This window comes from Olea europaea, unplaced genomic scaffold (assembly GCF_002742605.1).
Source record: "Olea europaea var. sylvestris unplaced genomic scaffold, O_europaea_v1 scaffold1955, whole genome shotgun sequence".
Classification (NCBI taxonomy): Eukaryota; Viridiplantae; Streptophyta; class Magnoliopsida; order Lamiales; family Oleaceae; genus Olea; species Olea europaea.
Window position 1 is genome coordinate 222,872 of NW_019237393.1, and position 27,923 is coordinate 250,794.

The 27,923-nt window shown below is 38.5% G+C and overlaps 1 protein-coding gene and 1 long non-coding RNA gene across 2 annotated transcripts; one reads left to right on the plus strand and one right to left on the minus strand.

The window, feature by feature from the left end:
- Window positions 1–422: 422 nt before the first annotated feature.
- On the minus strand, window positions 423–886 carry LOC111379230. The gene is made up of 2 exons (XM_023002571.1): window positions 698–886; window positions 423–602 (listed from the first exon to the last, which is right to left on the minus strand). The coding sequence occupies exons 1-2, from the start codon at window positions 884–886 to the stop codon at window positions 423–425; spliced, it is 369 nt and encodes a 122-aa protein (XP_022858339.1).
- Window positions 887–10,808: 9,922 nt separating this feature from the next.
- On the plus strand, window positions 10,809–27,017 carry LOC111379223. The gene is made up of 3 exons (XR_002700030.1): window positions 10,809–10,854; window positions 14,594–14,597; window positions 26,890–27,017. It is a non-coding gene; the product is annotated as an uncharacterized LOC111379223 (long non-coding RNA).
- Window positions 27,018–27,923: the final 906 nt, after the last annotated feature.

Below are 27,923 nucleotides of genomic sequence, written 5' to 3' on the forward strand. Positions count from 1 at the left end.
GTGAAATAATATTATGCTTAAAATTAAATGACTATAGTTTATGTTTAGTTATGTTCGTAATTGTATTTTTTTTTACAATAAGAAATTTTTAAGTACAGCTAAACATGTTCTACGATGAAAGCCTAGTATTTGACTCTTGACTTTTTGGCTACCACCTCATCAAGCAATTTTTATTTCGATCAATGAATTAGCCCTAAAGTATTAACATTTACACCTAAAACGATCATTCATTCTTCCAAGTCGAGCAAATTTGAAATGGATAAATGTAGGTCACAGGATGTGCAATGGGAATTAATTGATTGTCATTTGCCTAATATTTTAATACACTCTCCCCAATTTTAAACTATCAAATGCTGCTAAAAATTTAATTTTAATTGACGTTGAACAAGGACTAAATTTTAAATAAATGAATTTATTTCTCTTTAATGCGTTAAGTTTTGAGACTGGGCAGTATAATTTTTCGTTTTTATTCTTTGGGTGTTCTTAAATGTTACCTGTTCTAAAACATAGGAGCGCCTGTTTTTTGAGTCTGGCATGATTAAAACACGGCCATTGCAATCTTCTCCAGGTACTTCTCCATGCCCACGATCAATCCGCCACCACTATGTCCGATAGGTAAAAACTAAAAACTTTTTCATTCGCAGGAACAAAGGCCAAAAGTCCAACGACGGCATCGTGTATTCATACAAGTAAGAACCTCTTCTACTTTCTTCTCATTGAAACCGGCGGCAGCCAAGATAAGTGCCATGAACCGGATGCCGGACGCCTCAATACGTGGCTTTAGCTTGTAGCAAACCCAAGCTCCATGGCCTATACCATGTACTGCAACAGAATGTGCTTTTTGGCGTTGTTCCTGTGCAATGTTGGCAGCACTTGTATGATGCATTTTATGCAATTATTGTGTAAGAAATCAATGAAAAATTGCAAGTGTTCTTTTGTAAAAATTCTGTCAAACTTTTTTGTACTTGTACCATAACTCAACTTAAAATTTTTGTTTCCTTTACTGAGTAGAATGAAATTTTGAATTTTATGCAGAGGTAATTTTGTAGTGTTCGTGGACTATAAATTATTTGGAAATTCAAATTTTTGTGTACGTTATATTCCTAGAAGAGTTTTTTAATGGGTAATTATATTACCACTACAAAATTTAATTACTACACCACATTATAATCACATCACAATTAAAATATATTTCAATAAATACACCACAACAAATTTACAACTATACTTCTATTCCAATAATAATTAAAAAAAAATGGTGTGCTCATCATCTCAATATTTAATTATAAAACATCAAAAGTATGAACACAATTACATAGATAAATAGAATTAAGGGATGTCAACGAGTCGAACTGAAAATTTAAGGATTTGGCTTGACTCGGATAAAGTGATCAAGCTTTTTTCCGAGCCCGAGCCCAGTTTGGCCAAAAAAATTAGGTTTGACCCAAACTTTCGACTCAAACCTTTCCGAGCAGAGCAGGGCCGAGCTAGGCAAGCTTGATTTTTGGTGTTCTTTTTTTTTTTTTTTTAATTAATAAAAAAGACAACAACCTGCTGCCCAAAATAGGCAGTAGCATTTGCCTAAAATAGGCAATAGCATGCTGCCTTTTAAATTTTATTTTTTTGTATTTTTTTAAAATATAGGCTCATGAGCTTGAGCTGACGAGCCACACGGGTCGGCTCGAGCTTTGCCCGGCACGCTAAAATGGGGCTCGGCTCGAGCCTTGGCTCAATTTTCCTGAGCTTTGAGTTGGGCGGGCTTGAGCTTTTTTGAAGCTAAGCCATGGACGGCTCAAGCTGAGGAGCCAGATTGCCATCCCTAAAGAAACCTACAGAAAATTGCTTTAGTAAGGTAAACGACTACATTTTGTTGCAACACTATTTTTGCTCTCCAATTGAGCTCTATGACTTGTGACTAGTCTCTTAGGGACATTCACCTACTACTTTCTCTTAGAGTGTGTTTGATTTGCATGAAAAATATTACCTAAAAAAGAAAATATTTTTCATCTTTTGTGGAAAATAAAAACCACCTCCACCCAAGGAAAATGTTTTCCATAAAAAGAAGGAAAATTAGACATATTTTCAAAAGTTGGAAAATATTTTCCATGGAAAAAAATAGCAATTAAACAGTCTAAGTAAGAATTTGGGTGGAAAACTGATATTTTTCATAAAGAATAAATGTAATTAAACACACCCTTACTGTTTTGCTTCAATTTCTTCATTTTAAAAAATAAAATAAAGTTCGTCCTAAGCCCTATTTTTTCTTCTATTTTACTTCGGATTCTGTCTTCTCATTTAAGAAATTTTGTACGAAGTCATGGTACACCACTGGAGTAAAGGCTACATTCTTGATTCAAGTATGTATGTTACCTTATATTTGACGTCAAAGTTTGATTCTATCTTTCCCATTTCGCGACTGCTATGAAGCCCGACAATTATTATTGCACTTCATTAAAGAAGATGTAGGTATTGAAAACAATAGACAAGCCCGGAATCTTCTCCTTGAATGCTCATACGATGGATCTCTCGTCGATCTGATAAAAAAGAATGGAGGAAAAATTTTAGAATATCATGTTACACGTTACAATTATATTCTGTTGGGAAATTTTCACCACCGAGGTTTGGAGAAGCTGAGAAACAAAATATCAAGAATATGAAATGAGTAGAGTTCAAAACAAAATATGAAGGCTCAAACACGAAATTAATCTCGTTGTCCTCAAACGATATTTGCCCCCTCTTGAATATGATTTCGGTGCTTAAAAGGTCTCATGGCAAATTATTTGTAAGATTAATCAAGCCTTGTTGTAGCAAAAAACAAAAGTAGAAATACTTTTCTACCCGAACTTGAAGAACACATAGGGAACGTATAAATATGGAAGAAGAGAGGATTTTTCTTTCTTGTGGAATGAAATTAATATAATTCATATGTTGCAATATGATTTCAATATGTATGTGATCATCATCAAACTCCTATTTATAGCCAAGAAACATTGTGACCGCATGGTCCAATACCTTGACTTCTTAATTCCGTCTTCATTCCATACGTCGTTTATTGATTCCGAATAACATTTTCCATCAATCCCCCACTTGTTCAAAATTCAATAAACTCTCATATTCAAGGTATACAATACTTATGCGTATAGGATTAAATATCTTTCGATTTGAATCTAACTATAGTGTAATCCAAACAAAGTAAAGTCAAAATCAAAAGATAGCGTGAAGCTTTGAACCAATTGTTCCAAGTGATAACATTGGTAAGGACACGCACATAAGTATTACATTTTCTCAAGTTCCTCAAACTCGCTTAGCGATAATACGGCCTTGCGCCTATCCTTTTTAGTAAAATTTTAAGAGAGAAACTCCAACTCTATATTGAGGCGACACCATCTTGAAGTTCGTCTAGGTAAAGTTCTTCCAATATCTTTGTTACTATTAAAGATACTTGTGTTTTAGCACTGAACATCTTTAAAAGCTTAAAGCTTAACCTTCAGTTCGGTAACAACCAACATTATTAATTAGGATAGAATTATCGTTGATTTTTATGATACTGCAACTATCCACATATCGATTGATTTGTTGTAAACCTTTGAACCTATGGATTACCTATTGAGTAATGATGGTAGGGTTGTTGTCATTGATGGACCTTTGTATTTTAAGAGTTTCAACTCCATCCTACTCGAAGTAGACGCCTCAAAATCTCTACTTAGAGGTTTTAGTTTAAAGTATCTGCTAAATTCTCTGCAAAAATTATTCCATCTTTAATAATTTCTGTGATTAGAAGGTATTAGTAACTTTTTAATATAAGTTACCCCCACAATTTATTTGATAAATCTAACTTGTTACTACCAAGAAATTCTCTTATGAAGTTACATGCTTCTCATTAGCTTTATTTAAAGCTTTATACATTTCCAAACATGATTGAAGGATTTCTATCAAATCATTACACTAATCAATCACTTTGACTAGTGGATTCATATATGGATATTCGATTCTCATCATTGAATTATTTCAATGATCTTCAATTTCTAAATATTCTTTAAATATTTCTATTGGTTTTGCAAGTGCCATGATCGGCTTTCACCCGTTTCATCCACTTAGGCTTAGTGTATTTTATCCTTGTAAAGGATTTTCTACATTTTCTTCTTTATAAATATTTTTCTATGATTAGAAGGTATTACTTGAAGGTCCAAGACTAGCTAACCAAGAGGGAGGTGAATTGATTATAGCAATTTTTTAGAAAATTAATTCTAAGTATACAACTAATACTCACTTAGATGTAGCAATTAATTGCCGGAATCTTATTAAAAATGGGAGCATATGGATTAGTTCGCAAGGGCCAAATTGATCCTCTTCCCCAGGGATCTTAGATAAGGGACCCCTAGGGGAGCTGCCGGGTATTTCTATGACTCCTCGGAATGGGATGATGTCGGAAAGGATTTTTATCCAAACATTAATGGGGCAAATATTCATAAATGTGAAAAAGAGCAAAGACTAAGATGAAACCTCAAGTAATAAATAAAAGCAAAGATAATTAAAAGGGAAGAGAAGTCAAATGATGTGATATGGAGGTTCGATCCAATGCAATAATTTACGTCCCTCATTACCAAGCTTTCCGTCATGAGTAAGGCCTTTTTCACTATATTGGTTGACTTATGGTGCAATCCAACCTTCTTACAATGCTTCTGGTGACTTACAATCAAGAAGCATCGATCCTTATACACCTCTGAGCTTTTTGAGACCTCAACGGACCCACAATCCAAAAACAAAAATGAAATTACAATTAAGACCTTCTCTTCATTAATGATATGAACTTAATTAAGAATCAAAAGAGAAGTAAGTACAACACTTCAATAATTCACAAAAAGTATAGCTCAAGTGTTGTATAAGAAAAACCTTTTTGAGATATATGATTTTTACAAATTTTTGATCACTCAAAAAGTTTTTCAAAACTTGAATGATTTGATCTTTTAAGAATTGAACACTACGGTAGAAATGATCAATAAATGCTTTACTTTAATGCTCTAGAATTATTGTAATGATTGTGGTAGAAAGTGGGTATTTATAGCCACCAAAAGGTAAAAAATATGTTAATCCGGACAAGTGATCCAAACGTTCACTTGGGGTCTGGATAGGTAAGTAGCCTTTGAGAAATGGTCACTGAAAAAACTGTTGGGGGGTTCATCCGGACATCTGAACAACCCCATCCGGACGTTTGGATGGGCAGAACGATGCCCCTCCGGACTTTCTCCTTCGTGATGAAATTATCAAGCAAATACTTTAAGTATTTTCTCATTTATTGTATAGATAAGTATTTTGTAAATATAATTTTGAAGAACGGGATACTTATTTGTAAATATAGATAGAATAACTGTCTCCATTACTATCTCTAACTAAAAAGTATCATCAGAGATGAAATTCCGAATGTCTTTGATGCCGAATAAATGATCGACATTACTGTAACTAGAATTGTCACGACCTCTCCAACTATGAATGTTTTTAGCTTTTCTATTTGTATCTTCACTTTTACTAGTATTTTCAATAGGACCTTGAAGAACGGGATACTTATCTTTTGAAAATAATTTTTATGCAAGTATTGTTTGTCGTGAAAGAGTCTCATGCATAAAAATTGTTTGAACTATAATCGATGCAAAATATTAAAGCGTTTACATTTGAGTACAAGAATGCATCTATAGCAAAAGTCTTTTACCCCTTCTTTCAATGTGATTTTGATGCAAAGGCTCGATTTCTATTTCCACGCTAGTCAATTTGATCGTTAGGCTCTAAAAAGTTTGTCAATGTGCGTAGTTCTTGATTTTGATTATTCTGTCTTCATTCTTTGTTAGTTTCGTGATAAACACTATCAACACTTAAATCCGATTTGTTAGAATTAAACACAATTTGTTTGTGATAATCAAAACGAGAAGTCAACCATTAGGTCAACATTAGTAACTTTTTAATATAAGTTGCCCCCACAATTCCTTAATTAGGAATGCATATGCAATCTAGAAATGTTGTATACACAAGTCTTTGAACTTTTCATGTAAGTTCACAAACATTTAATTTTAACCCCCACATTTCGGGTTATATTTGAACATAGAGTTCATCAATATGTTAACCCCCACATTTGGGATTATACTCGAACTTAGAGTTCATCAACTCTTTCATAGTTCATTCACTTATCACTTTGATAATTAACAACGTATTTAATTTTTTGATCACACATATAATTTGATCAAGGTCATCTTATAGACTAGCAATGTTTTTCCAAGCATAAACTAACTCAATTGTTTCCACGATTGAAGTCCAAAACAATTAATGAAGAACGATTAACATTTTGATTTACAAAGATTACTACTTCTCCAAACATAAGATAATATTATACCATGTCAAATCTTAAGATACATATTCACCTTTTGGACAAAATCACATTTTGTCATGCTTCCATGCAATTATAATTTTGCATAAATCATTTCACTTAATTTCGTTGAGTTAATCACTTTCAAAGTAATAAAAGGAATAACAATCAAATGCTTGTTCCAATCCTTTATAGATCCATAGCATAAATTTATTCCATCTATGGAAATATCACAGTCTTGTGAAGTCTCAACCCTTCCATATTACAATTGATATTGCAATCTCATTATCACAATATGAGTTGCTACTACCACAAGCAATGGCCGAACCTGCACCAAGCACTTCCAAGACAAATAGCAATCAAAGTTTTACGTTATTTCAAATCTCGAATCTGCTGCATTTTAATAAATTCAATTTGGAGAATACTTAATTATTCTTTTCATGTGTAATCTCATGCATGCCATTGTTTTATTCCAATATAGAGAATGGTTATGAAAGTTCCAGTGCTTTCTTTTACATAAATCTAACATACCATTATTTCCATAATAATATGATATGCACACCAAAACTTTAACCATTAAACCATATGGATGATCACCAAAACATGCACTTGTTCAAAATGAATCAATAATTTATTGATTATCTAGATCCATCTTTCCACGTGAAGTAATATTCATGAAATAAATCTTACTTAGGAAAATCACATACTTTCATCTAGAATATCTCATAATATTTTGCATAATTTTCCATTACCAAATTATGAAAAAAGCACATTTTGTCATCATCTCACTTATTTTCATCAAATTAATTGAGTGTTATCATATCTAGAATATCAATTAATAGTGCTCATCATCTCTAAATATAGGTACGTGTAAGTACGTATATGCAGCATGTTTTCATACCATTTCAAATACAATTAAATCGACACAATTGTCTATTCAATTGCAAATCTATCATGATTTTGACTTACTTTATTCCAAAGGAAATATTAATCCATAACTTTTAATACAGGCCTTTAGATTAAAAAATTTCAGCAAATAAACTGGCAAATTAAACTGTCAACTTTTGTGATACATTTTCGGCAGACGCAACATATATACCATCGATATGAGTGAAATTTAAATTTAAAATTCTACTAACACCTTGGTTGAATCACAGAAAATAATCTGGCAATTAGTCATTTTATTTTTCTCTTTTCAAACATGAACATTTTCAGTATATAAAATATGCACACCGTTTGGAACAGATCATAATCTTTCAAATTTAGAATGCTTACACAAACTTCAAGACGAAGAATCACTAAAATATGGCAATGCAATAAGAGCGAAATTCCACATGCAATAGGCAAAAAATTACTTGGAACATAAAATATAGTATATGCCATAATTATGAGTGCACAAAACCAATTATAAATTTACAGATTTATGTGCTTGCATAAATCTCCAAAATGTCAAGCATATGGTTTGCACATTATAATTTTCAAGAACGTGAATCCCATTTATACGTGAAATCGAAACACAATTTCGACTTACCGAATTTGAAGAATGTGAAATGATAATTTACCGAATCCGAATACAAGAATCTAGATTCATGTCCTTTTATAATTCTAACCATCTCGTGAAGTTTATCCTATCAAATAGTCCACATGAACAAGATCTTGATCCATTAGCTTGATCATCGCCGAAGTGGTTTTGTCCTTCATCACGAAATATTGTTTGAGATTGTTGGAAAATTTTCACCACTGGGGTTTGGAGAAAAAAATCGAGAAACAAAATATCGAGAAGATGAAATGAGTAGAGATCAAAACAAAATATGAAGGCTCAAACATGAAATTAATCTCGCTGTCCTCAAATAATATTTGCCCTTCTCGAATATGATTTCGGCGCTTAAAGGGTCTCGCGAAAAATAATTTGTATGATTAATCAAGCCTTGTTGTAGAAAAATACCAAAGCACAAATATTTTTCTATCCGAACTTAAAGAACACATATGAGATGTATGACTATGGAAGAAGAAATGAATTCTCTTTCCCAAAGAATAAAGTTAATATAATTCATACGCTGCAATATGATTTCAATTTGTTTATGATGATCATCAAACTCTTATTTATAGCCATGAAACATTGTTACACGAAATGGTGCCAAAAGGAAGTGAAAAGCCACCAAAATTTAAATTAAAACCGCCCTCAACAGCTAAATGTTCCTTCTATGCAGTTGCATAGGTCATGAAAGATCGAGGCCTTTAGCCCCTGTTATGCGTCATACGGTCGCATGGCATGTTGGCCCATGCGACCATACGGTCCAATACTTTGGCTTCTCGATTCTATCTTCATTCTATACGTCGTTAATTGATTTCAAACAACATTTTCCATCATATGCTGCTTAAGGGTCTCTCCTACGTTCATAGTCATTCAGGCCTTTGGTTTTGTAGAGAAGGAAGATTCCATGTATAATTGTGGTGGAATAATACTAATTTTTTTAAAACCCATTTATGTAATTTTAGTTAAGACTATTTAAGTAAATAAAAAAAATATTTAAAATTCTTGGTGTAAGTAACAAAATTTGTGGTGGTAATGTAATTATTCTTTTTTATTGGAGCCACGAGGGGCACGAAATTTTTACTTTTTAAGAAAATATTCAAAGAAATAATTTTGGAATATTTTTACTACATTAGTTTTCTAAATGGAATGTCTTGAAGTGTAAAACCTTCAATCACCTTAAAAATATTAATGTAAATCGAATCATTAAATCCCAAAAAAAAAAATCATGTCTCTTGATCAATTAAAAATAAAACAAGGACAATACTATGTGTAGATAATGGAGTATACACAGCATTACACCCATCTCACATGGAGGGGACCTCACATACAATAAAATATTCGTGAACCTCCCTTCATGTGAGGATGGTGTAATTCATTGTGTACACCATGAGGTGTATGCATAGAATTATACATGAAATAAAATTTGAAAAAGCAAACTGCAACATATACAACTATGGTTGACAACTTTTGTTGACAATCATGAGTTAACAAAATTTATACCATCCATTTTAAAAAACTATTTTTGAAATAAACCAAATTGATCTTCACAACACATGAATTGTCAACAAAAATTGTCCACAATCATTGTACAAAAAACTTTACTCTTTAAAATATACTAATGAGTAAAGTATTCTTCAATCAATAACTGATCTAGACTATAAAATCTTGCCATTTAGAGGAAATTTCGAATAAAGACGTCTTTAAAGGTGAGAAGCAATTTAAAACATTTCACTTTTAGGTTATGATGTCTGTGTCATTTGAAGTGACTTATTTATTTAATTAATAAGTTGTTTTATAGCAATTTTATAGACCTAAAATACTATTGTTCGATTGATTTCGTAAGTGTATAAATCATAATAAGTAGTAAAATGATTTTTTTTAAGCCCAATTTTTATCCAACTGAGCTATTTATTATAAATTTTCAAATTAACATAGCTTCAGTTTAAATTACAATGGTAACCAATTATCAATTCAAAATTTGTTTTGTAACTAATTAAATCTAAAATAACTAAAAGTAATCTACTTAAATTCGGTTGAGAACATTATGAGATTTGGTAATTAGAATTTTCAATTTCACCTAGGATGTTTAACATTCATCTTATTCCAATTCATTCAACTCCTTTTCATAGGTACCAACAATCGAATTAACCTATTAGCCAGTGATATATTTTGAGTAACACTAATCTTATTCATATACTCGAATTTACTATATCTCCATATAAATTTACACACTTATGAATGATTTAAACTATATGAATTATATATAGATTGCACAGTCTATAATTATCTCGTGATTTCTTACAATATCCATGTTATTTATTGCACAAGTTAAAATCATAATCAATCAATCGTTGCACATGCAATTAAAGCATTAAACGCACAATAAATAATTAACAAATTAAATTGACATGAAATTTTGAAATTAAAGAAATGTTAAAAATCGTAAATTACATCATCATCCTAACATAAAAAGTATTTAGCCACTTGTAATCTCAAAATAAAACAATTAAGGGTTAAAAGAAATCATTGGGTTTAACTACAACAAATAAGATAAAAATATTATTTTGAATAATTGTTAATTTTCGTCACACGAATCCCAACACGATCCTTTTTCTTTCCTTGATTAGTGTAAATTTTCCGACAATTAGTGTTTGGGATGGAATAAGGCTATACAGCATGATATGAAGTATTGATCACAACAACAAAATGAACACAAAGATAAGAATTTAAATTTGGCAAGGGAATTTGAGATTTTATTCAGCTATAATAGAGAAAAATTACAACAATTACATATTCTCACAATTATTCTAACTTTTGTAATAAATTAGCTTGTAAAGAAGAGCCAGCTATGTATTGGGAGATATCCCCATAAATAAAATTTTCTTTTTTCAATCTCTCTGTCTCTCTTGTAGACAAGAGAGGAAGAAGCAATGGAGAACCAACAATCACTACCGCCACTGCTGTAGAGCCTGTTGAGTATTAAAATGAAGAAAAAATGAAGTAATGGAGAAAGAAGATTTTCATTATTTCCGTAAACTGAGTTACAAGTTCAGTTGTTATAAATAGAGCCAATTACAGCTTCATGATAGCTGGATAACAAACTAACTACTAACTACCAAGAAATAGTTACAAATTGAAAGTAACCGAATTACAAAGAATTACAAACTATAACTGACTTAATACTCTCTCCCTCAAGATGTACTGTAAATATTTTTGACAAACATCTTGGATGATAAAGGGATAAGAACTTACGCATGAAGAGGCTTAGTGAATACATCGGCTAGTTGATGTTGAGACTGAATTGGTAGTAGCTTCACAACACCGGCTGTAACTTTATCCCTAATGAAGTGAAAATCAATTTCTATATGTTTAGTTCTTTCATGGAAAATAGGATTAGAAGAAATTTATATGGCAGTCTGATTGTCACAATAAAAAACTGCTGGAGACAAAACTTCTACCTGAAAATCCTTTAATAGCTGAGTGATCCATACGACTTCACTGATAGTGGCAGCAAGCGCTCTATATTTTGCTTCAGCTGAAGGGCAAGAAATTGTAGCTTGTCTTTTAGGCTTCCAAGAAATCAGTGATTCTCCAATGAAAATGCAGAAACCGGTTGTGGAATTTCGTGTATCTACATACGAACCCCAATCTGCATCAGAGAAGGCTTGAATTTTGATAGCTGGGATAGAAGCTTGATTAGTTCTTGAAGTGGAAGCAGATGATGCTGGAAAGAGCAGGCCTTGACCAGGATTATTTTTCAAATACCTATGAAAGTGGTATACAGCTTTGAGATGAGGTAGCCTAGGTTGTGACAAGTATTGGCTCAATTTGTAGAAAGCATAAGTGATATCTGGACGTGAAATTGTCAAGTATATCAGTCAACCAAGCAATCTTCTGTAGTGAGACGCATCAGGCAAAAGGTCCCCTTCATGTATACTAAGAGTAACCGTAGGATCCATAGGAGTATTGACAGGTTTGCAGTCCAAGTAAACGGTGTCTTCAAGAATTTGTAAGGTATAATGTCTCTGAGATATTACAATGCCTGAGGTAGAGCGAGTAATCTCAATGACTAAGAAATATTTCAAAGATCCCAGATCTTTTAGCTTGAATTGGGAATGCAAGAATTCTTTCAATGATTAAATGACTCAAATATTTGGACCGGTTATGACTATGTCATCCACATACACGAGTAACGCCACACAGTTATTTCCAAAGCCTTTTGTGAATAAAGAATAATCCGCTTCAAATTGAATGAAACCAAATTGTACGAGTGCCTGAGAGAATTTTGAATTCCATTGCCTTGACGCTTGCTTTAGTCCATATATGGACTTGTGTAGTCTACACACTAATTTCTCCCCCTGTTTGGCCTTGCTGTGAACTTCATATCCAAGGGGCATATCCATGTACACTTCTTCAAATAAATCACCATTCAAGAATGCGTTGTTAACATCCAGCTGAGTTAAGTGCCAATTGTGACAAGCTGCCAATGCTAATAAAGCCTTAATAGTCACTATTTTTGTTAGTGGAGAAAATGTATCAAAGTAGTCCAACCCTTCTTTTTGTGTGTAGCCTTTTGCTACAAGACGTGATTTGTTACACCCCTATCTGAACCACTTTGAAAAGATTACCACTGTATCATACGAGGTGTTCACCACCAATCCAAAGTGGTTTCGAAGTGATTTCACCATCGATGTCCATGCATTGCTAACGCGCTGCGAGGTACAAAATAATTCTATTGAACCAACCAAAGTGTCCTCAACGTTGAAACGCAATGCACTCTGAGGGTCGTCACTTTCAGAAAGAGATCTATGTCAAGATCCTCTCTGCTCCTAAGGCTTAATTGATTTGACGTCTCCAAGGGTCTAGTTGATGTGACGTATCAACTTTATATCAACTCAACTCAGGAGAAGTTATTACCCGCCCACACTATAGACGCGACTGATTGACGCCTATGAACAGAAGCCTCACACTGTCAGATGCATACACGTGTCCCACATCCAACGGTCCTTCTCACCTATAAATATCCAAAGTTTGACAAGAGGCTTAGGGATGAAACTCTTACAACTTAGCTCTCCACAACAAGAAAAAATATATATTCTCCTCCCTACTCTCTTGCACAAGTCGAGCACTGTTACGATCACTGGATACTAACTTGACCGTCCGACTGTATACGGCTGCGACCATCCCCGTTGTTTCTGGCCGTGTGCGCCTGACCGTGGGTTGATTGTGCGCAGAAAGGATCATGTGGAGTAGCTATCGGTTGGCCATGTAGGAGGTCCAATTCGCAAGGTCAACAGATTAGCACTGCATGTGAGAAACTTTCCATCTAAAGTTCTACATTCTCCATCGAAAAAACCACCTGAAAGCCATTGACGTACCTTGAATAGGGCACATTCTTGAAAAAGAATAAAGTTAAATTATAATCCAAATTCTTATCACCCTTGAAAAAGGAGTAGATAAGATGAGTTTCAGCAATGACGACGCAAACCCTAGGATGGACGCCTTTGAAGAAGAGGTGCTACGAAACAATGTCACTCACCAAAGACCCCATCACCGGCGTCGCCGAGGTGAAAGAACGGCCATGCTCACTGAAGGAATGACTCAAAAGTTGCGGGCATGAGAGATATCGCAACTCAGAATATGCTGATGCATGAATTCTTCATGCGAGGCCGAGGTCATCAGGGCTCCTAAATGCCCGAAGGATCTTGCCCAGCTCATGAAGTCCCTGTGTTTCGTTCTCAAGGCCATATGAGTCAGCACAGAGAACGCCCCCTCGAGAGAGAAGTGGATACGAAAGTCACATCCTATGTGCAAGGGAGTCAACCAATAGAACCACAATTACGGGACAATTTCCCACCAGAATATGAAGCACAAAGGTCAATCAGTGTCTTTGACTAAATAGGGTAGGACTCTAGTAATAGGGTTCGCTCAGTGCAAAGATTAGTTCGGAAACGGTAGGAGCAATCACAAGCAACCCTTCCACCTAGAAATAGGAAGGAGAAAAAGAACTTAGTTGATTGGGATAACCGAGGAGGAGCACCTCCACCTCCCCAGAACATGCAAGATGATGAGGGCTCCGAAAGGCCCTATCAATCTTACGAGATTGATGATGATGATGATAACCTCCCTTTCTCAATGGAGATCCGAAGCTCCCTAATGCCTGTGAATTTCGTGCCCCCTAAAATCCCCAAGTATGAAGGAAAATGGGACCCAGAAAAGCACCTTACCAAGTACATGACACAGATGAGCCTCAGGAGAGCCTCGCCTGCTTTGAAATGCAGAGCCTTTCACCTATCCGTGGCTGGAGTCGCCGAAATGTAGTACAGCAGACTACCTCCCTTGAGCATTAGGAGCTGGCCAGATCTGAAAAAGGCATTCTTGAACTAGTACCTCTCACGTAGAGAAGGAGATGCCCCAGTGCAACGCCTGCAAGATATGAGACAAGCCCCTGGAGAAATGCTGAAAAGCTACCTCGCCAGGTTTACGGATGAAATCACATACTGTGAATAGGTCACTGACAGAGAAGCCCTTTCAACCTTAAAAGACGACCTCAATATGAACACTTTGTTCTTGAGGGATGCACGCAGCAAGAATCCTACTACTTATAACGAACTGGTATAAATAATGAGAGTTGAAATCGTCAGTGAAGAGATGATTGATCACCGAAATCATGCTGCGCGGGAACTCCCTCCGCCTCAGAGGCAGGTAGGTTAAAGACCCGTAGCACACCTTATCATCCAGCAATGGACCCAAGTAGGGCATACAATAGCTCCCACTTTCGAACAGGCACTAGCTTCTGCCAAGCTAAATGCAGTACCGGTATTGGCATACGAGAATGCACCTGCCGAGGCAGGACCATCTAGGGGTACTGACAATAATCAAAAGAAGAAGAAGAAGAAGAAGAAGAAGCAATCAAATAGACCCTTAGAAGGGCCAAAGTTCTGCACCTTTCATCAATTCTATGGACACGACACCAGCGAATGCAGAGACGCTCCTCGATGCTCGAATCGGAATAACCCACATCCTCCCAGGAAGGACGAACATCCTCGCAGATCCGCCTTCCCGAATAGGGGAGAGAGGAGGCAGATAGATTAGTCACCCCGGAGAAGAGAATCGAGGGACAGATGAGAGTCCAGACAGAGAGATCAGTCCCCATTTTTCGGAGGCCAAATCATTAAGAAAATTGACAAGATCATTGGGGGACCTCACATCGGTGGCAACACTAGGAATGCCCAAAGGAGCTACACAAGGGAAGCAAATGATCCACCAATGCTCATGTACATCGTCAACCAGTCCCAAAAAGCCAACAGTATGGCCCCGATTACCTTTTCCCAAGAAGGTGCACAACGAGTTCACCACCTCCATTGTGACGCGTTGGTAGTAAGAGTCGTAGTGGCAAGAAACGGACTCAAACGCATGCTCGTCGATAATGACAGCTCGATGAATATACTGTTCGACTCTAACTTTGACAAAATGTAAATTAAACTTAGGTCAATCCCCATGACCGATTTACTATTTGGATTTACTAGAGACAGCATCGTCCCACGAGGATGAATTACTCTGCCCATCGAGATGGGTTCAGCTCTCTTAGTGGCCCAACATTTCATGGAATTCTTGGTAGAATACCACAGATCAGCCTACCACGGAGTATTGGGCAGACTCGCCTTGAAGGATCTTTGGGCTATCATCTCCATCCATTACTTGTGTATGAAGTTCCTAACTGAGCATTGAATTGCTACGATCCGAGGTGACCAGATGGGCTCTAGAGCATATTACCTAAACTCTCTGCAAAAATCAGAGCTCCGCATTGTTAACGTGATCATAACGAAGGTTGCAAATGAAGCCGACGTAGACGTGGAAATGCTTGATGCCCTTGAACAAGGGTATACCTTCGAACAAGAGGAAGACGTCGACATGGAAAAGGCTCCTGAAGAAGGGCACCCTCCTGATGAGTTAGACCCCCGAATAACTGACTCAGAATCGAATGCGACCCCAATGGAAGAACTTGAAACGTTCTCCATCAACCCAGAGGACTCCAGTCAGGTCTTGCGAATTAGAAAGGCACTGTCCTCGGAAGCGAAAGAAGAAATGATAAGCTTCCTGAAAAAGAACTTGGATGTCTTCGGTTGGAAGCACGAAAATATGGTGCGAATAGACACAAGTATCATTTACCATCGCCTTAACATCAACTCCTCCTGTGCCCCACATCAGCAGAAAAGATGAGCCCTCGACCAGGAGCGGTACAAGGCGCTCAAAGACGAAGTCAATAAGCTTAGCCGCAGCAGCTTCATCAGAGAAGCCATATATCCGAAGTGGATATCCAACCTGGTCCTTGTGAAGAAGCCTAGCGGGAAATGGAGGGTGTGCATAGACTTCACGAACTTTAAGAAAGTATGCCCTAAAGATAGCTTTCCACTGCTGAAGATAGACCAACTTGTGGATTCCACTGCTAAACATGAACTTTTGAGCTTCATGGATGCGTACCTAGAGTACAACCAGATACTCATATTCTATCCTGATGAGGAAGCCACATCGTTCATCATAGACAGAGGACTGTACTGCTACAAATTCATGCCTTTCGGATTGAAAAATGTTGGAGCTACATATCAGAGGCTGGTCAACATGATGTTTGCCGAACTCATTGGTAAAACCATGGAAGTTTACGTGAACAACATGCTTGTTAAAAGCTTCCAAGCGAATGAACACATAAGTCACCTCGACCAGACCTTTCAGATTCTTAGAAAATATAAAATGAAGTTGAACCCCCTCAAATGCATCTTCGGCGTGACTTTGGGTCAGTTTTTGGGATACATTGTGAACCAAAGGGGAATTGAAGCAAATTCGGTAAAGATTAGGGCCTTACTGGATATGAGGTCACCTCAAAAATCGAAGGAGGCCTAGAGCCTCGATGGTTGGATAGCCGCACTCAGTCGCTTCATCTCCAGGGCCACTAATAAGAGCCTACCCTTCTTCAAAGTGTTGAAGCAAGGAAAGAAGTTCCAATGGACCGGTGAGTGCGAGGAAGCCTTCCAAGCACTGAAGAAGCACTTAGGAGAAGCATCTTTGTTATCCAAACCAAAACCATAGGAATCGCTACTGCTATACTTGGCGGTCTCGGACGAGGCAGTCAGCATAGTCCTAGTCAGAGAAGAAAACGAGCACCAATTGCTGGTATACTATGTCAGCAAAGCACTACTCCCAGCAGAAATACACTATTCAGACATGGAAAAACTGGCACTCGTCCTTATCACGGCATCAAGGAAACTAAGGTCGTACTTCCAGGCCCATTCAATTGAAGTTCTCACCAACTTTCCATTAAAGTAAGTGCTGCAGAGAACGGATGCTTCGGGCCGCTTGCTAAAATGAGTAATCAAACTCAGTGAGTTTGACCTACTATTTCAACCCAGACACCCCATGAAGGGCCAAGCCCTTGCAAATTTTGTAGCTAAATTTACCAAGGCCCCAGAAATGGAAGCGACAATGGAACCAATCGAGCCCCAACATGAACCTGTTCGTGGATGGATCCTCAGGAGAAATTGGCTCTAGAGCAGGGATCGTCTTGGAAAGCTCAGAAGGCCACAACCTAAATTGTGCAGTAAGGTTCGGCTTCAAAGCCTCAAATAACACTGTCGAATATGAGGCCCTCCTAGCAGGCCGTAGACTTGCGAAAGAAATATAGGTCAGAAGGCTCCTGGCAAGCAGCGACTCTCAACTTGTAGTGAGTCAGGTTAACAGGAACTTTGCCGCCAAAGATAGTAACATGGCTACATATCTAAAATTAGTTCTGGACCTAGTTCCTCATTTTGAAAGGTTTGAATTGATCCAAGTCCACGCCTTTAGAACACTCATGCAAACGCCCTATCAAAATTCGCCAGCAGCAAAGATTCAGAGCTACTAAAGATTGTCCCCATTGAACGCTTGTCGAAGCCCTCCATCTTCAGAGGTGAAGAGTTGTTATGGATAGAAAGTACCTCATTATGGATGCAACCCATCATGGCCTATCTTAAGGATCAATCACTACCAGCTTTGAGAAGCGAGGCGAAGAAGTTAAGAAGAGGAGCTGCACACTTCATCCTACAGGAGGATATCCTGTACAAAAGAGGCTTTGTCTCACCACTTCTCCAATATGTAGGAGGGAAACAAGCCACGTATATACTTAAGGAGATCCATGAGGGAATCTGCGAAAATCACTCCGGAGAATGGCTCTGGTACACAAAGTACTCCAACAAGGCTACTTTTGGCCGATTCTGAAAAGGGATGCTTGCCAGTTCATTCAGAAATGTGACAAGTGCCAGCGCTTCTCAAATATTCAAAGACAGCCTTCTCAGAGCCTCTCCGTAGTCACCAATCCGTGGCCATTCGCCAAGTGGGGCATCGACTTTATTGGTCCGCTCCGAAAAGGAAGAGAAGCGCGATTTTTGCCATTGTCCCCATTGGCTACTTCACCAAGTGGGTCGAGGCTGAACCTCTTGCCAAGATCACCGAGGCGAATACTAATAAATTTGTCTGGAAGAACATCATTTGCAAGTTCGGCATTCCCCACTCCTTAGTGTCTGACAATGGGAGACAGTTCGACAGTAAGAAGATGCGAGACTTATGCAATGAACTGAGGATACAGAAGGATTTCTCAACGCCTCATCACCCCCAAGCAAATGGGCAAGTTGAGGCAGTAAACAAAACCATCAAGCATACTTTGAAAATGAAGCTTGACACCTCGAAGGGGGCTTGGGTCGATGAGCTTTCCCACATCCTTTGGGTCATGCACACAACTAGCCGAACTACGGCAGGGAAAACACCATTTTCAATGACCTATAGGGCCGAAGCCATGAGCCTAGTCGAGGTAGGAGTCCCATCGCATCGTCGAATACACTTTAATGAGATCAGAAACGACGAAACTTGACTATACGAACTCCACTTCCTTGAAGAAATGAGGGATACCTCCCAAGTGAAATTGGCTAAGTATCAAAGAAAGATGACCCGCTATTACAACTCAAAGGTCAGAAATCAAACTCTTCGGCTGGGGGACCTCGTCCTTAGAAGGGTCTTCCAATCATCCAAGTAGACTGGGTCTGGAGTGTTTGGACTGAACTAGGAAAGTCCTTATCGCATCCGCAAGGAGTCCCGACATGGCACTTTTGAAATTGAAGACATCACAGGGAGAGTACTGCCTCATCAATGGAATATCGAACACTTGAGGAAGTACTATCAGTGATGAACGTATGATTCGATCCGATCTCAATGTTGTCTAATAAGTGTTTGTCATGGTTCGATCTCATTTGTAACTTCCCTATCTTACTAAGTACTGAAATTTCCTATCTCATTTGTGCCACATCAGTTAATGAATTGTTACCTCAGTTTTTCGATATGTTATTAGTCCGATCTTCTTTTATCAACTAGTTATTGGTAAGTGGTGCTTAATAGTTACTTAAGTACTTATCATTCATTTACTCAAGTATAGACAGTTTAACATAAGGAAAAGGAAGAAGCAATAATACTTAAAACAAAAAATTTCATTCCATTCATTTTAAACTAGGTTACAAAAGGAAGGTCGAAGCCATTACAAAAATTGCCCTACTCTACTGGGGCCTCTGGAGCTTCCTCGGCAGCCTCCAATGGGCGGCCTCCAATGGGCCCACCGAACTCTGCCTCCAAAGAGGATATGTCAAAAGTCGAGTGGACCTTCTTCAGCCGACCCAATAGTCCTTGGGCACTCCAAGAGGCCCAGTAGGGGGTGCTCCTCGAAGTGATCAATGAAGTTTTGCACAGCCACCTTCCCTGCCGACTTCAGCTCCTCCTTCAAGGAAGCATTCTCTTCAGCCTGGGCCTCCGCCCGCTACTTCAGCTCAGCCTTTTCCTTGTTTGAGGCCTCTAGAGCTGAAGTAGCCAGGCAGTGATGCTCTTTGGCGTGATTAATTTGCCTCGTCAGAGTAGCCACCTGACACTTAGTTTCGTGTAGCTCATTCTTCAACCTTTTAACATCGGCATTGGCCCTTATCAGCTGGCCCTCCACTTCCTGCTTCGCCAACTCCGCCTCAGAGGCCTTTTCTCGGGCGGCCCGGACTTCATCTCCATATTGCATCGCCTCCTTGAGGCGCTTGGCCAAGTCAACATTTTTTGCCCTCAGTTATTTGATTCCTCCAACTGAACACTTGTGCTGAGAGCTCGGGCTATGCATGCACTATTGGCCGCCACAAGATCTTCGGTAGTGTATGAGACAGTGTAGTTCTTCCACTCCTCGATACAATACTTGTTATGGACCACTGCTACCGCTGTCGTCTCGGGAGGTAGAGCCTCCAGCACTTCTTTCACGGGCTCCTCAGCGTTCACGCCTAAAAAGTCCACCTCCTTTGTGGGGCCGGCCCTTTTTTCTCGGTTGTCCCAACATTTGAGATATTGGAATGGCTGAAAGTGAAGCTTCAGTCGGGGCAGCAGAGGTGGCAGGGACAGTCACGGAGGGTTCAACAACCTTCTCCCTTAGGGCCACCTCGGTTAGGATTGTTGTCTGCCTCAGGGCTAGGGCTAGCCTCGCCATGGTGGACCCCTTTGAAGAGCCCACAGTCTTCTTGCCCTTCCTCAACAAATTCGCCTCAGGGTCTTCTTCAACCTCCTCATCCATCGGAGGCTGAAGCCTCTTACTGGCATCAACCAGATCCTCCATCTGTTTCTTGTAGGCAGATGAGGAGGTCTTCAAGGCTCTCGTGGTATGACCTCTTCTTCGGAGGCAACTGGTAGACAATGCAAATTATGTAAAACTCGTTGGTGGATATCTCACACCGAGGAAGGGTACCTTCAAAAAAGAAAACAAAGAGCAGTTATGATCCTAACCGAAGAAGAATAAACAAAAATGCAAAGCAACAGTACTCACTAAGTGTGGAATAATTCGTGGGGACCGTAAGAGGCGCCAGGGGATCTCTCTCTATTGTGTCCCATCACCCGACAACCCAGTACCATGAACTCTTCCATTCTTTAATGGAGCTCAATAGATCGAGCACGAATGAAGTATGGGAACCCCATGAGGTCAGATAATGCCACCCCAAGTCTTGTCCCTCCAGCTGCTACCTCAGGGATGTATAAGGTCTGAAAAATTAAGAAGGGCATCTCCACCCCGAGCAATGCCTCCTTCCATAACATCCAGGACCCCACCATTTGGCTCCAGGAGTTCGGGTTTAGCTGATCAGAGCTATACCAAACGACCTCAGCACTAACCTAAAAAAGGGATGAAGGGGGAGCCCAAGTCCAGCCCTAAAGAATGCCTCACTCATGGCCACACATCTTGGCCTAGGATAACAGGCCCTCTTATCAGGCTCCGGTAATATCAGTTCTACACTGTCAAGTATCCTATATTTAGCCCTAAGTCTATCCAGATTGACCTCTTTCAATTTCGACGGGTAATTTGAAGCCCCCCAGTGTTCTCATGTATCTACCGGGCTGTCAGGCCTTCTCCAAATATTTTTCCCCCAATATCGCCTCGACGACCTCACTGAGCGTCGCCAAAATAGGCTCCTCCAACCTCTCTACCTCTAAATCCCTTCCCGAAGCCCCACTACCATCTGAAGCCATTGCAGAATAGAGAAATGTGAAAAAACATAGGAAAATACTTACTGAAACTCATGAAACTGAGGGACCTACAACCGAAAAAGATCAACACCCAATATGATATCACCGAAAATTGGAAATGTCGCCGAAAAACTCTTCTACAATGCCAGAAAACGCAAGAATCTTGAGAGGAAATGGATTTTCTGATTTTGCAAAAGTGAAAAAAAAATCCCAAAATGCTCAAGTCCACCTTTTATAGTGTGTCCCAACTAATCTCCACCGTTAAATTCAAACGCAATCAATCTAGGCCGTCCATCACATCATAAATCTAAGCCGTTGATATGAAACGTCAGATTTGATCGATGCCCAAGATCAAGATGTGACCCTCACGCTCGCATTAAACGCATCACCTCGATCGCCATCAGTCGTCTACAATAAGTAGCCGTAGCAGCCTTTTCAGGAAATGGGCATCGCACCCAACTGTCACTTTGAAAATACGCGAAGCTGTCAAATCATCTTACGTTATAAATGTTGGCGTCAGATCGAAATCTCCAGCTTTACAAAGCTTAGACACACCTGACGCGGAGTCCCCTGTGGGTCATCGCCTCGATAGTTGCATTCCTCCTCAGCTTTATAAAGGTTTAGACATCTCCCAACGCGTCGTCCCCTGTGGGTCAACGCACTGTGGCAGATGAGCTCCTCACTCAGCTTTACAAACCTTAGACGTGGAGTTCCCTGTGGGCCATCACCTCGGTAGTTGAGTTCCTCATAAGCTTTACAAAAGTTTAGCCATCTACCAAAGCGTCGTCCCCTATGGGTCAGCGCACCAATGGCAAATGAGCTCTTCACTCAATTTTACAAAGCTTAGACGCACCTGACGCGGAGTCCCCTGTGGGTCATCGTCTTGATAGCTGCATTTCTTCCTAAGCTTTACAAAGCTTTAGCCATCTTCCGCATCAATCGCAAATGAGCTCCTCAGGCAGCTTACAAAGCTTAATGCTCCCGATGCGGATTCTCCTGTGTCACCGCCTCGATCATGCGTTCTCTCGAAAACTTACAAAGCTTTAGCGTCTCCCAACGTATCATCCCTCTGGGACAGTGTCTCACTTACGAATGAGCTCCTTCCTTAGTCGATAACGTGTCCCAATCTCCAGCTTCACAAACTTCAGCATCTCCCACGATCGTCTCTGTAGGTCAATGCCTTGGTCAGATAAGTGTCCCGATCCTAAGCTTCACAAGGCTTTGGCCTTTTCACAACGCCATCTCTTCGGTGAACATAAAAATTGATCCACAAGCTTTCGGGCCATCTACACACTTCATCCTTCCAAGCGAGTTCTCTATCACAAACCAAGGCATGCATACTCAATCGGGAAAATAAGTCCACCCATATTATAAATATTCATACCTGAACTTGGAAGACCATCGTTACGCCTCTATCTGAACCACTTCGAAAAGATTACCACTGCATCATACGAGGTGTTCACCACCAATCCAAAGTGGTTCCAAAGTGACTCCACCACCGACGTTCGCATGCTGTGAGGCACAAAATAATTCTACTGAACCGACCAAAGTGTCCTCGATGCCGAAGCGCAATGCACTCCGAGGTTCTCCTTTAGCAGATCCGCTGCCACTTTTAGAAAGAGATCTGTATCAAGATCCTCTCTACTCCCAAGGCTTAATTGATTTGACATCTCCAAGGGTCTAGTTGGTAAGTCGTATCAACTTTATGTCAATCCAACTCAGGAAGTTATTACCGACCCACTCTATAGACACAACTGATTGACGCCTATGAACAGACACCTCACACCGTCAGATGCATACACGTGTCCCACATCCACGGTCCTCCTCACCTATAAATACCCAAGGTTTAACAAGAGGCAAAGGGATGACACACTTACAACTTAGCTCTCCAAAACAAGAAAATATATATATTTTCCTTCCCACTCTCTTGCACAACCAGAGCACTGTTGCGATCACCGGATACTAACTTGATCATCGGAGTGCATGCGGCCGCTACTACCCCCGCTGGTTCCGGCCGTGTGTGTCTGACCGTACGTTGATTGTGCATAGAGAGGATCATGTGGAGTAGCTATCGATTGGCCACCTATGAGGTCCAATTCGCGAGGTCAACATACTTTATACCTTTCTATTGAACCATCTGATATATATTTGATTTTATATATCCACCGGCATCCCATTGAATGTTTTCCCTGGGGTAAAGTGACAATAGACCATGTATTATTTAGCTCCATAGCTTCCATCTCAAGTTTCATAGCTTCACGACACTGTGGGTATTTGATAGCTTGATGAAAGAATTATGGCTCATATTGAGATGAAACATTCAAGACAAATTGTTTGTGTGAGGCGGATAAGTTTGCATAGGATATGAAGTTTCCTATGTGATGGGGTGATTTAATGTTGGTCAAGTTGCAGTGAAAATCCTTGAGGTAAGTTGGAGGTTTGATAGTCCTTTGTGATTTTCGAATGTTGGCTGTTGTGACTGGTATAGTATCCAAAAGATGTCCATTATAATAATCACGTGCATCATCATTCACTATATGATCAATTGGCTACGACTACTTTATTTGATGACCAGGCGCATTGGTATAAGCATCTTGAGGAGTAGTTTGTATTGGTATAGGCAATACCAGATAAGGAAATAGGTCGATCAGTTGGTCTTTATCTATCACCGTATGGAATGGATAAATTTCTTCATGGAAAATAACATCTCGTGATATAAAATTTGCTTTGTAACAACATCATATAATTTGTAACCTTTGACCACAGATGGATATCCCAAAAATACACACATTTTGGCTCGAGGCTGGAATTTGTTTCTATGAGTAGTTAAGGAGGATGCAAAGGCCAAACATCGAAAAACTCTGAGATATGAGTAGTGTGCAGCTTTCTTGTATAGGATTTCATACGTAGTTCTGTGTTTCAATAGGGGTGAGGGGTTCTATTGATTAGAAATTTGGATGTCAAGACACAATCTGTCCAAAATTCTATTAGAACACGAGACTGAAAAAATAGAGCTCTTGCCACATTTAGAAGATGTTGATGCTTGTGCTCTACCACTGAATTTTGTCGTGGTCTTTCAACACAACTAAATTAATGTAGTACTCCATTTTCAGCAAAGTACTCAGTGAAAGTAAGTTCTTGAGCATTGTCCGACCTGAATTTCTTGATTTTAGCATCGAATTGAGTTGCTACCATATTAAAGAACTTTGGAATAACATTCGCTGCATCTGATTTGTTCCTCAACAGATAAACCCATGTGAATCTAGAACAATCATCTACCATTAAAAAATATCTATGTCTATTGTAAGAGGGAACATGATAAGGTCCCCAAATGTTACAATGCACTAGATGAAATGGAGAATCTGAAAGATGGTTATTTGAATCAAATGGTAGCCTTCTTTGTTTAGCTAGAGGACAAATGTAACAAGGAATATTCTAATTGAATTTGCCAACATCATAGAACAATTGACCTTTTATACTATAATCTTTTAAAAGAAATGCGGCCAAGTCTATTATGCCAAACATGGATAGAAACATTATTTACATATGTATTTGAGACTGAATTCAAAATATTTGTATCAAGTACATAAAGGTCTTGCACTCAATCACCCCTGTCAGTCATCTTCCTGGTATTGGTTTCCTGAATGATGAAGCGATCAGGAAAAAAACGTAAGTTGTGAGTCATATGTCAAAGCGCCAACAGATAACAAGTTGAACTTGAATTGTGGTACAAACAGAGCATTTCGAAGCACAATAGTTGAGTTTAATTTGATGTCACCACACATTTTTACTGGAATTTGTGTGTGATATGGTAAAATAACAGTTGAATTTTCAATTGTTCTCATTGTCATGAAGACAGTAGCAATAGAGCATATGTGGTTGGTAGCACCAGAATCTACTATCCAAATATTACTGGATGAAAAAAAAAAAAGGATGTGTAGATACTGATGAACATATACCTGCAGTATAAGATGCATTAGGATTGTCCTGTTGATCAGCAGTGTTTGAACTCGATGTCAGGTGAGTGGACAGCATAGACACGAGTTGCTGATATTGGTTTGAATTCAAGTTGTGAACAAAGTTTCCAAGTCCAGATTGCTGATTGAGTGGTTTGTCTTCATTCTGAGAAGCAAATGCAGAAGAAATCTGATTAACATGATGTATTTTGAAAACCTTCCCTTTGTTTTAATTTATAACCCGGTGGATATCCATGTAACTTGTAGCATTTGTCAATGGAATGACCATGAATGTTACAACAAGTACAGAATGATCTCTCCTTTTTCTTGATATTCCCAGTCCTTGAATTGCCGATATGACTTCCAGAGTTACCAACTCCTCTATTGTTTTCAGCTTTGGAAGCAAAAGCCATAGCTCCACTTGAATAAGTTCCTGGCATGCTTATCTTCCTTTGATGTTCTTCTTGAGATATCAAGGCGAAAACCTTGTTAATAGGAGGCATTGGATCCATGAGCAAGATTTGCCCTCTGACTTGAGAGAATGAATCTTGTAGCCCCATAAGGAATTACAGCCATTTGATAGTGATTGTTTAATTCCATTGTACCTTCACAAGTACACTTCCCACATGTGCAAGTAGGTCGATAGTTACTTAACTCTTCCCAAACCGTCTTAAGTTTTGTAAAGTAAGTACTGACGTTATCTTGATTTTGAACAAGATTCATCAATTCCCTACGTAATTGAAAAATTCATGGTCCATTTTTCTATTGAAATCTCTCATTGGGATCCATCCATATTTCATAAGCCGAAGTAGTGTATATCACACTGGCTGAAATTTCCTTTGATATGGAGTTCAAATCCATGAAATCACTATGTTATTGTTCCTAATCCATGCATTTAGCAAATCAGAATCATTATCTTCAGGCTTCTTTACGGATCCATCAATGAAACCAAGTTTGTTCTTCATTGACAAGGCAATCATCATAGCACGACTCCAAGAGGCATAGTTATCTCCTGATAGTTGCTGAGATACCAGTATTAAGCCTGGACTATTAGAATGATGAAGAAAGTATGGACTAGCAGGATCATCAATGGTTGATTTACTCGAGCTTGATCTCGCATCAAGTTGATTTACAGATTGTGCCATATCCATTTGATGATTGAAACAAATATCACAACAATCAGATTAGCTGGTTATTTTATGAAGGATTGAAAAGACTTAATGAAGATGAAGAAAAAAATCAATGCAGGAGTCTCACCTGCTCTGATACCATGTTGAGTGTTAAAATGAAGAGAAAATGAAGTAGTGGAGAAAGAAGATTTTCATTATTTCTGTAAACTGAGTGACAAGTTCAGCTGCTATAAATGGTGTCAATTATAGCTTCGTGACAGCTGGATAACAAACTAACTACTAACTACCAAGAAATAGTTACAAACTGAAAGTAACCAAATTACAAAGAATTACAAACTGCAACTGACTTAATAGAGCCAATCACAAGCGAAGAATGAGGATGCCTCCGGGAAGAAGAAGAACAGGAGAAAACTACCAGCCCCAAGTGAGCTTGTGGCGCATTACGAGAAGCAGGGCATGGACACTCAAGAAGCCTCTTTCAAAGTCATTCAAAATTTGTAGAATGTCGTTTTCAAAATGATCACTACCACCCAAAGCAAGAAAAAGGGTGACTCTGCTTCAGATATTACCTCCAAAAAGCTCGACGTCATCAACTCCTGGTTGCTTCAACTGGAATTGAAGCTGGACTCCAGACCGGGATATTCCCAGGCCGTAGGCATTGGCGTGGCATATGTTGGAATTTGGAATGCCGCTGTCCAAATTTGGAATTATGTTTCCCAGGCTACTTTGTCTTCTTCCAATGCCTGATTAACTAACATCTGCATTTATCGATTAGCCTTTACATTTTTTGTCTAGTCTCCATAGAATATCTGCATACTCCTTAGTTCTACGACATTCCTTTATTGTTTCTTTTGGTTGAGTTTCATTCACCCAGTTTTTGTACTGTGAATTTCTAGTATCATAACTCATCAATTGAAATACGAGTAAAACTCGTAGCGTTGGCTTTTTTGTCCATTAAAAAAAATCAAAATCTTAATAATATTCTTAAGAATAGAGATAGTATAAAAAAACACATGGAATAAAGAAAGCAATATTTTCCAAAAAAAAAAAAAAAACAATCGAATTTAAGTAACATACCTAACAACTCCACATTGATACAAATTTTACTGCAACAAACGAAACTTCAAAATTTCTCCACTTGAAAAAAAGAACTGCTTGCAAGGAATGAACTGAACTTTTCAACAAAAACCAAACTAACTTCTCCAACAACCAAAAATTCTTCACCTCTTCCACAATATCTAACTAGGATAAATGAATCCAAATACTGTTTTGCGGAATTACCTTGTGTTTAAGTGTTTAACCAAAAATCACAAATGATTTAAAATTTAGTAAACAAGGCCTAAGCACTCCCTGAAACAGAATCAATACTAAATGCTTTTGTCAAATGC

What these genes read in the sequence shown, in the direction of transcription:
- LOC111379230 (XM_023002571.1), bottom strand. Translation starts at nt 886, where the DNA reads ATGCATCATACAAGTGCTGCCAACATTGCACAGGAACAACGCCAAAAA. An exon ending in ATGAGAAGAAAGTAGAAGAG is followed by an intron (nt 603 to 697) that starts GTTCTTACTTGT and finishes TATCGGACATAG; the next exon opens with TGGTGGCGGATTGATCGTGG.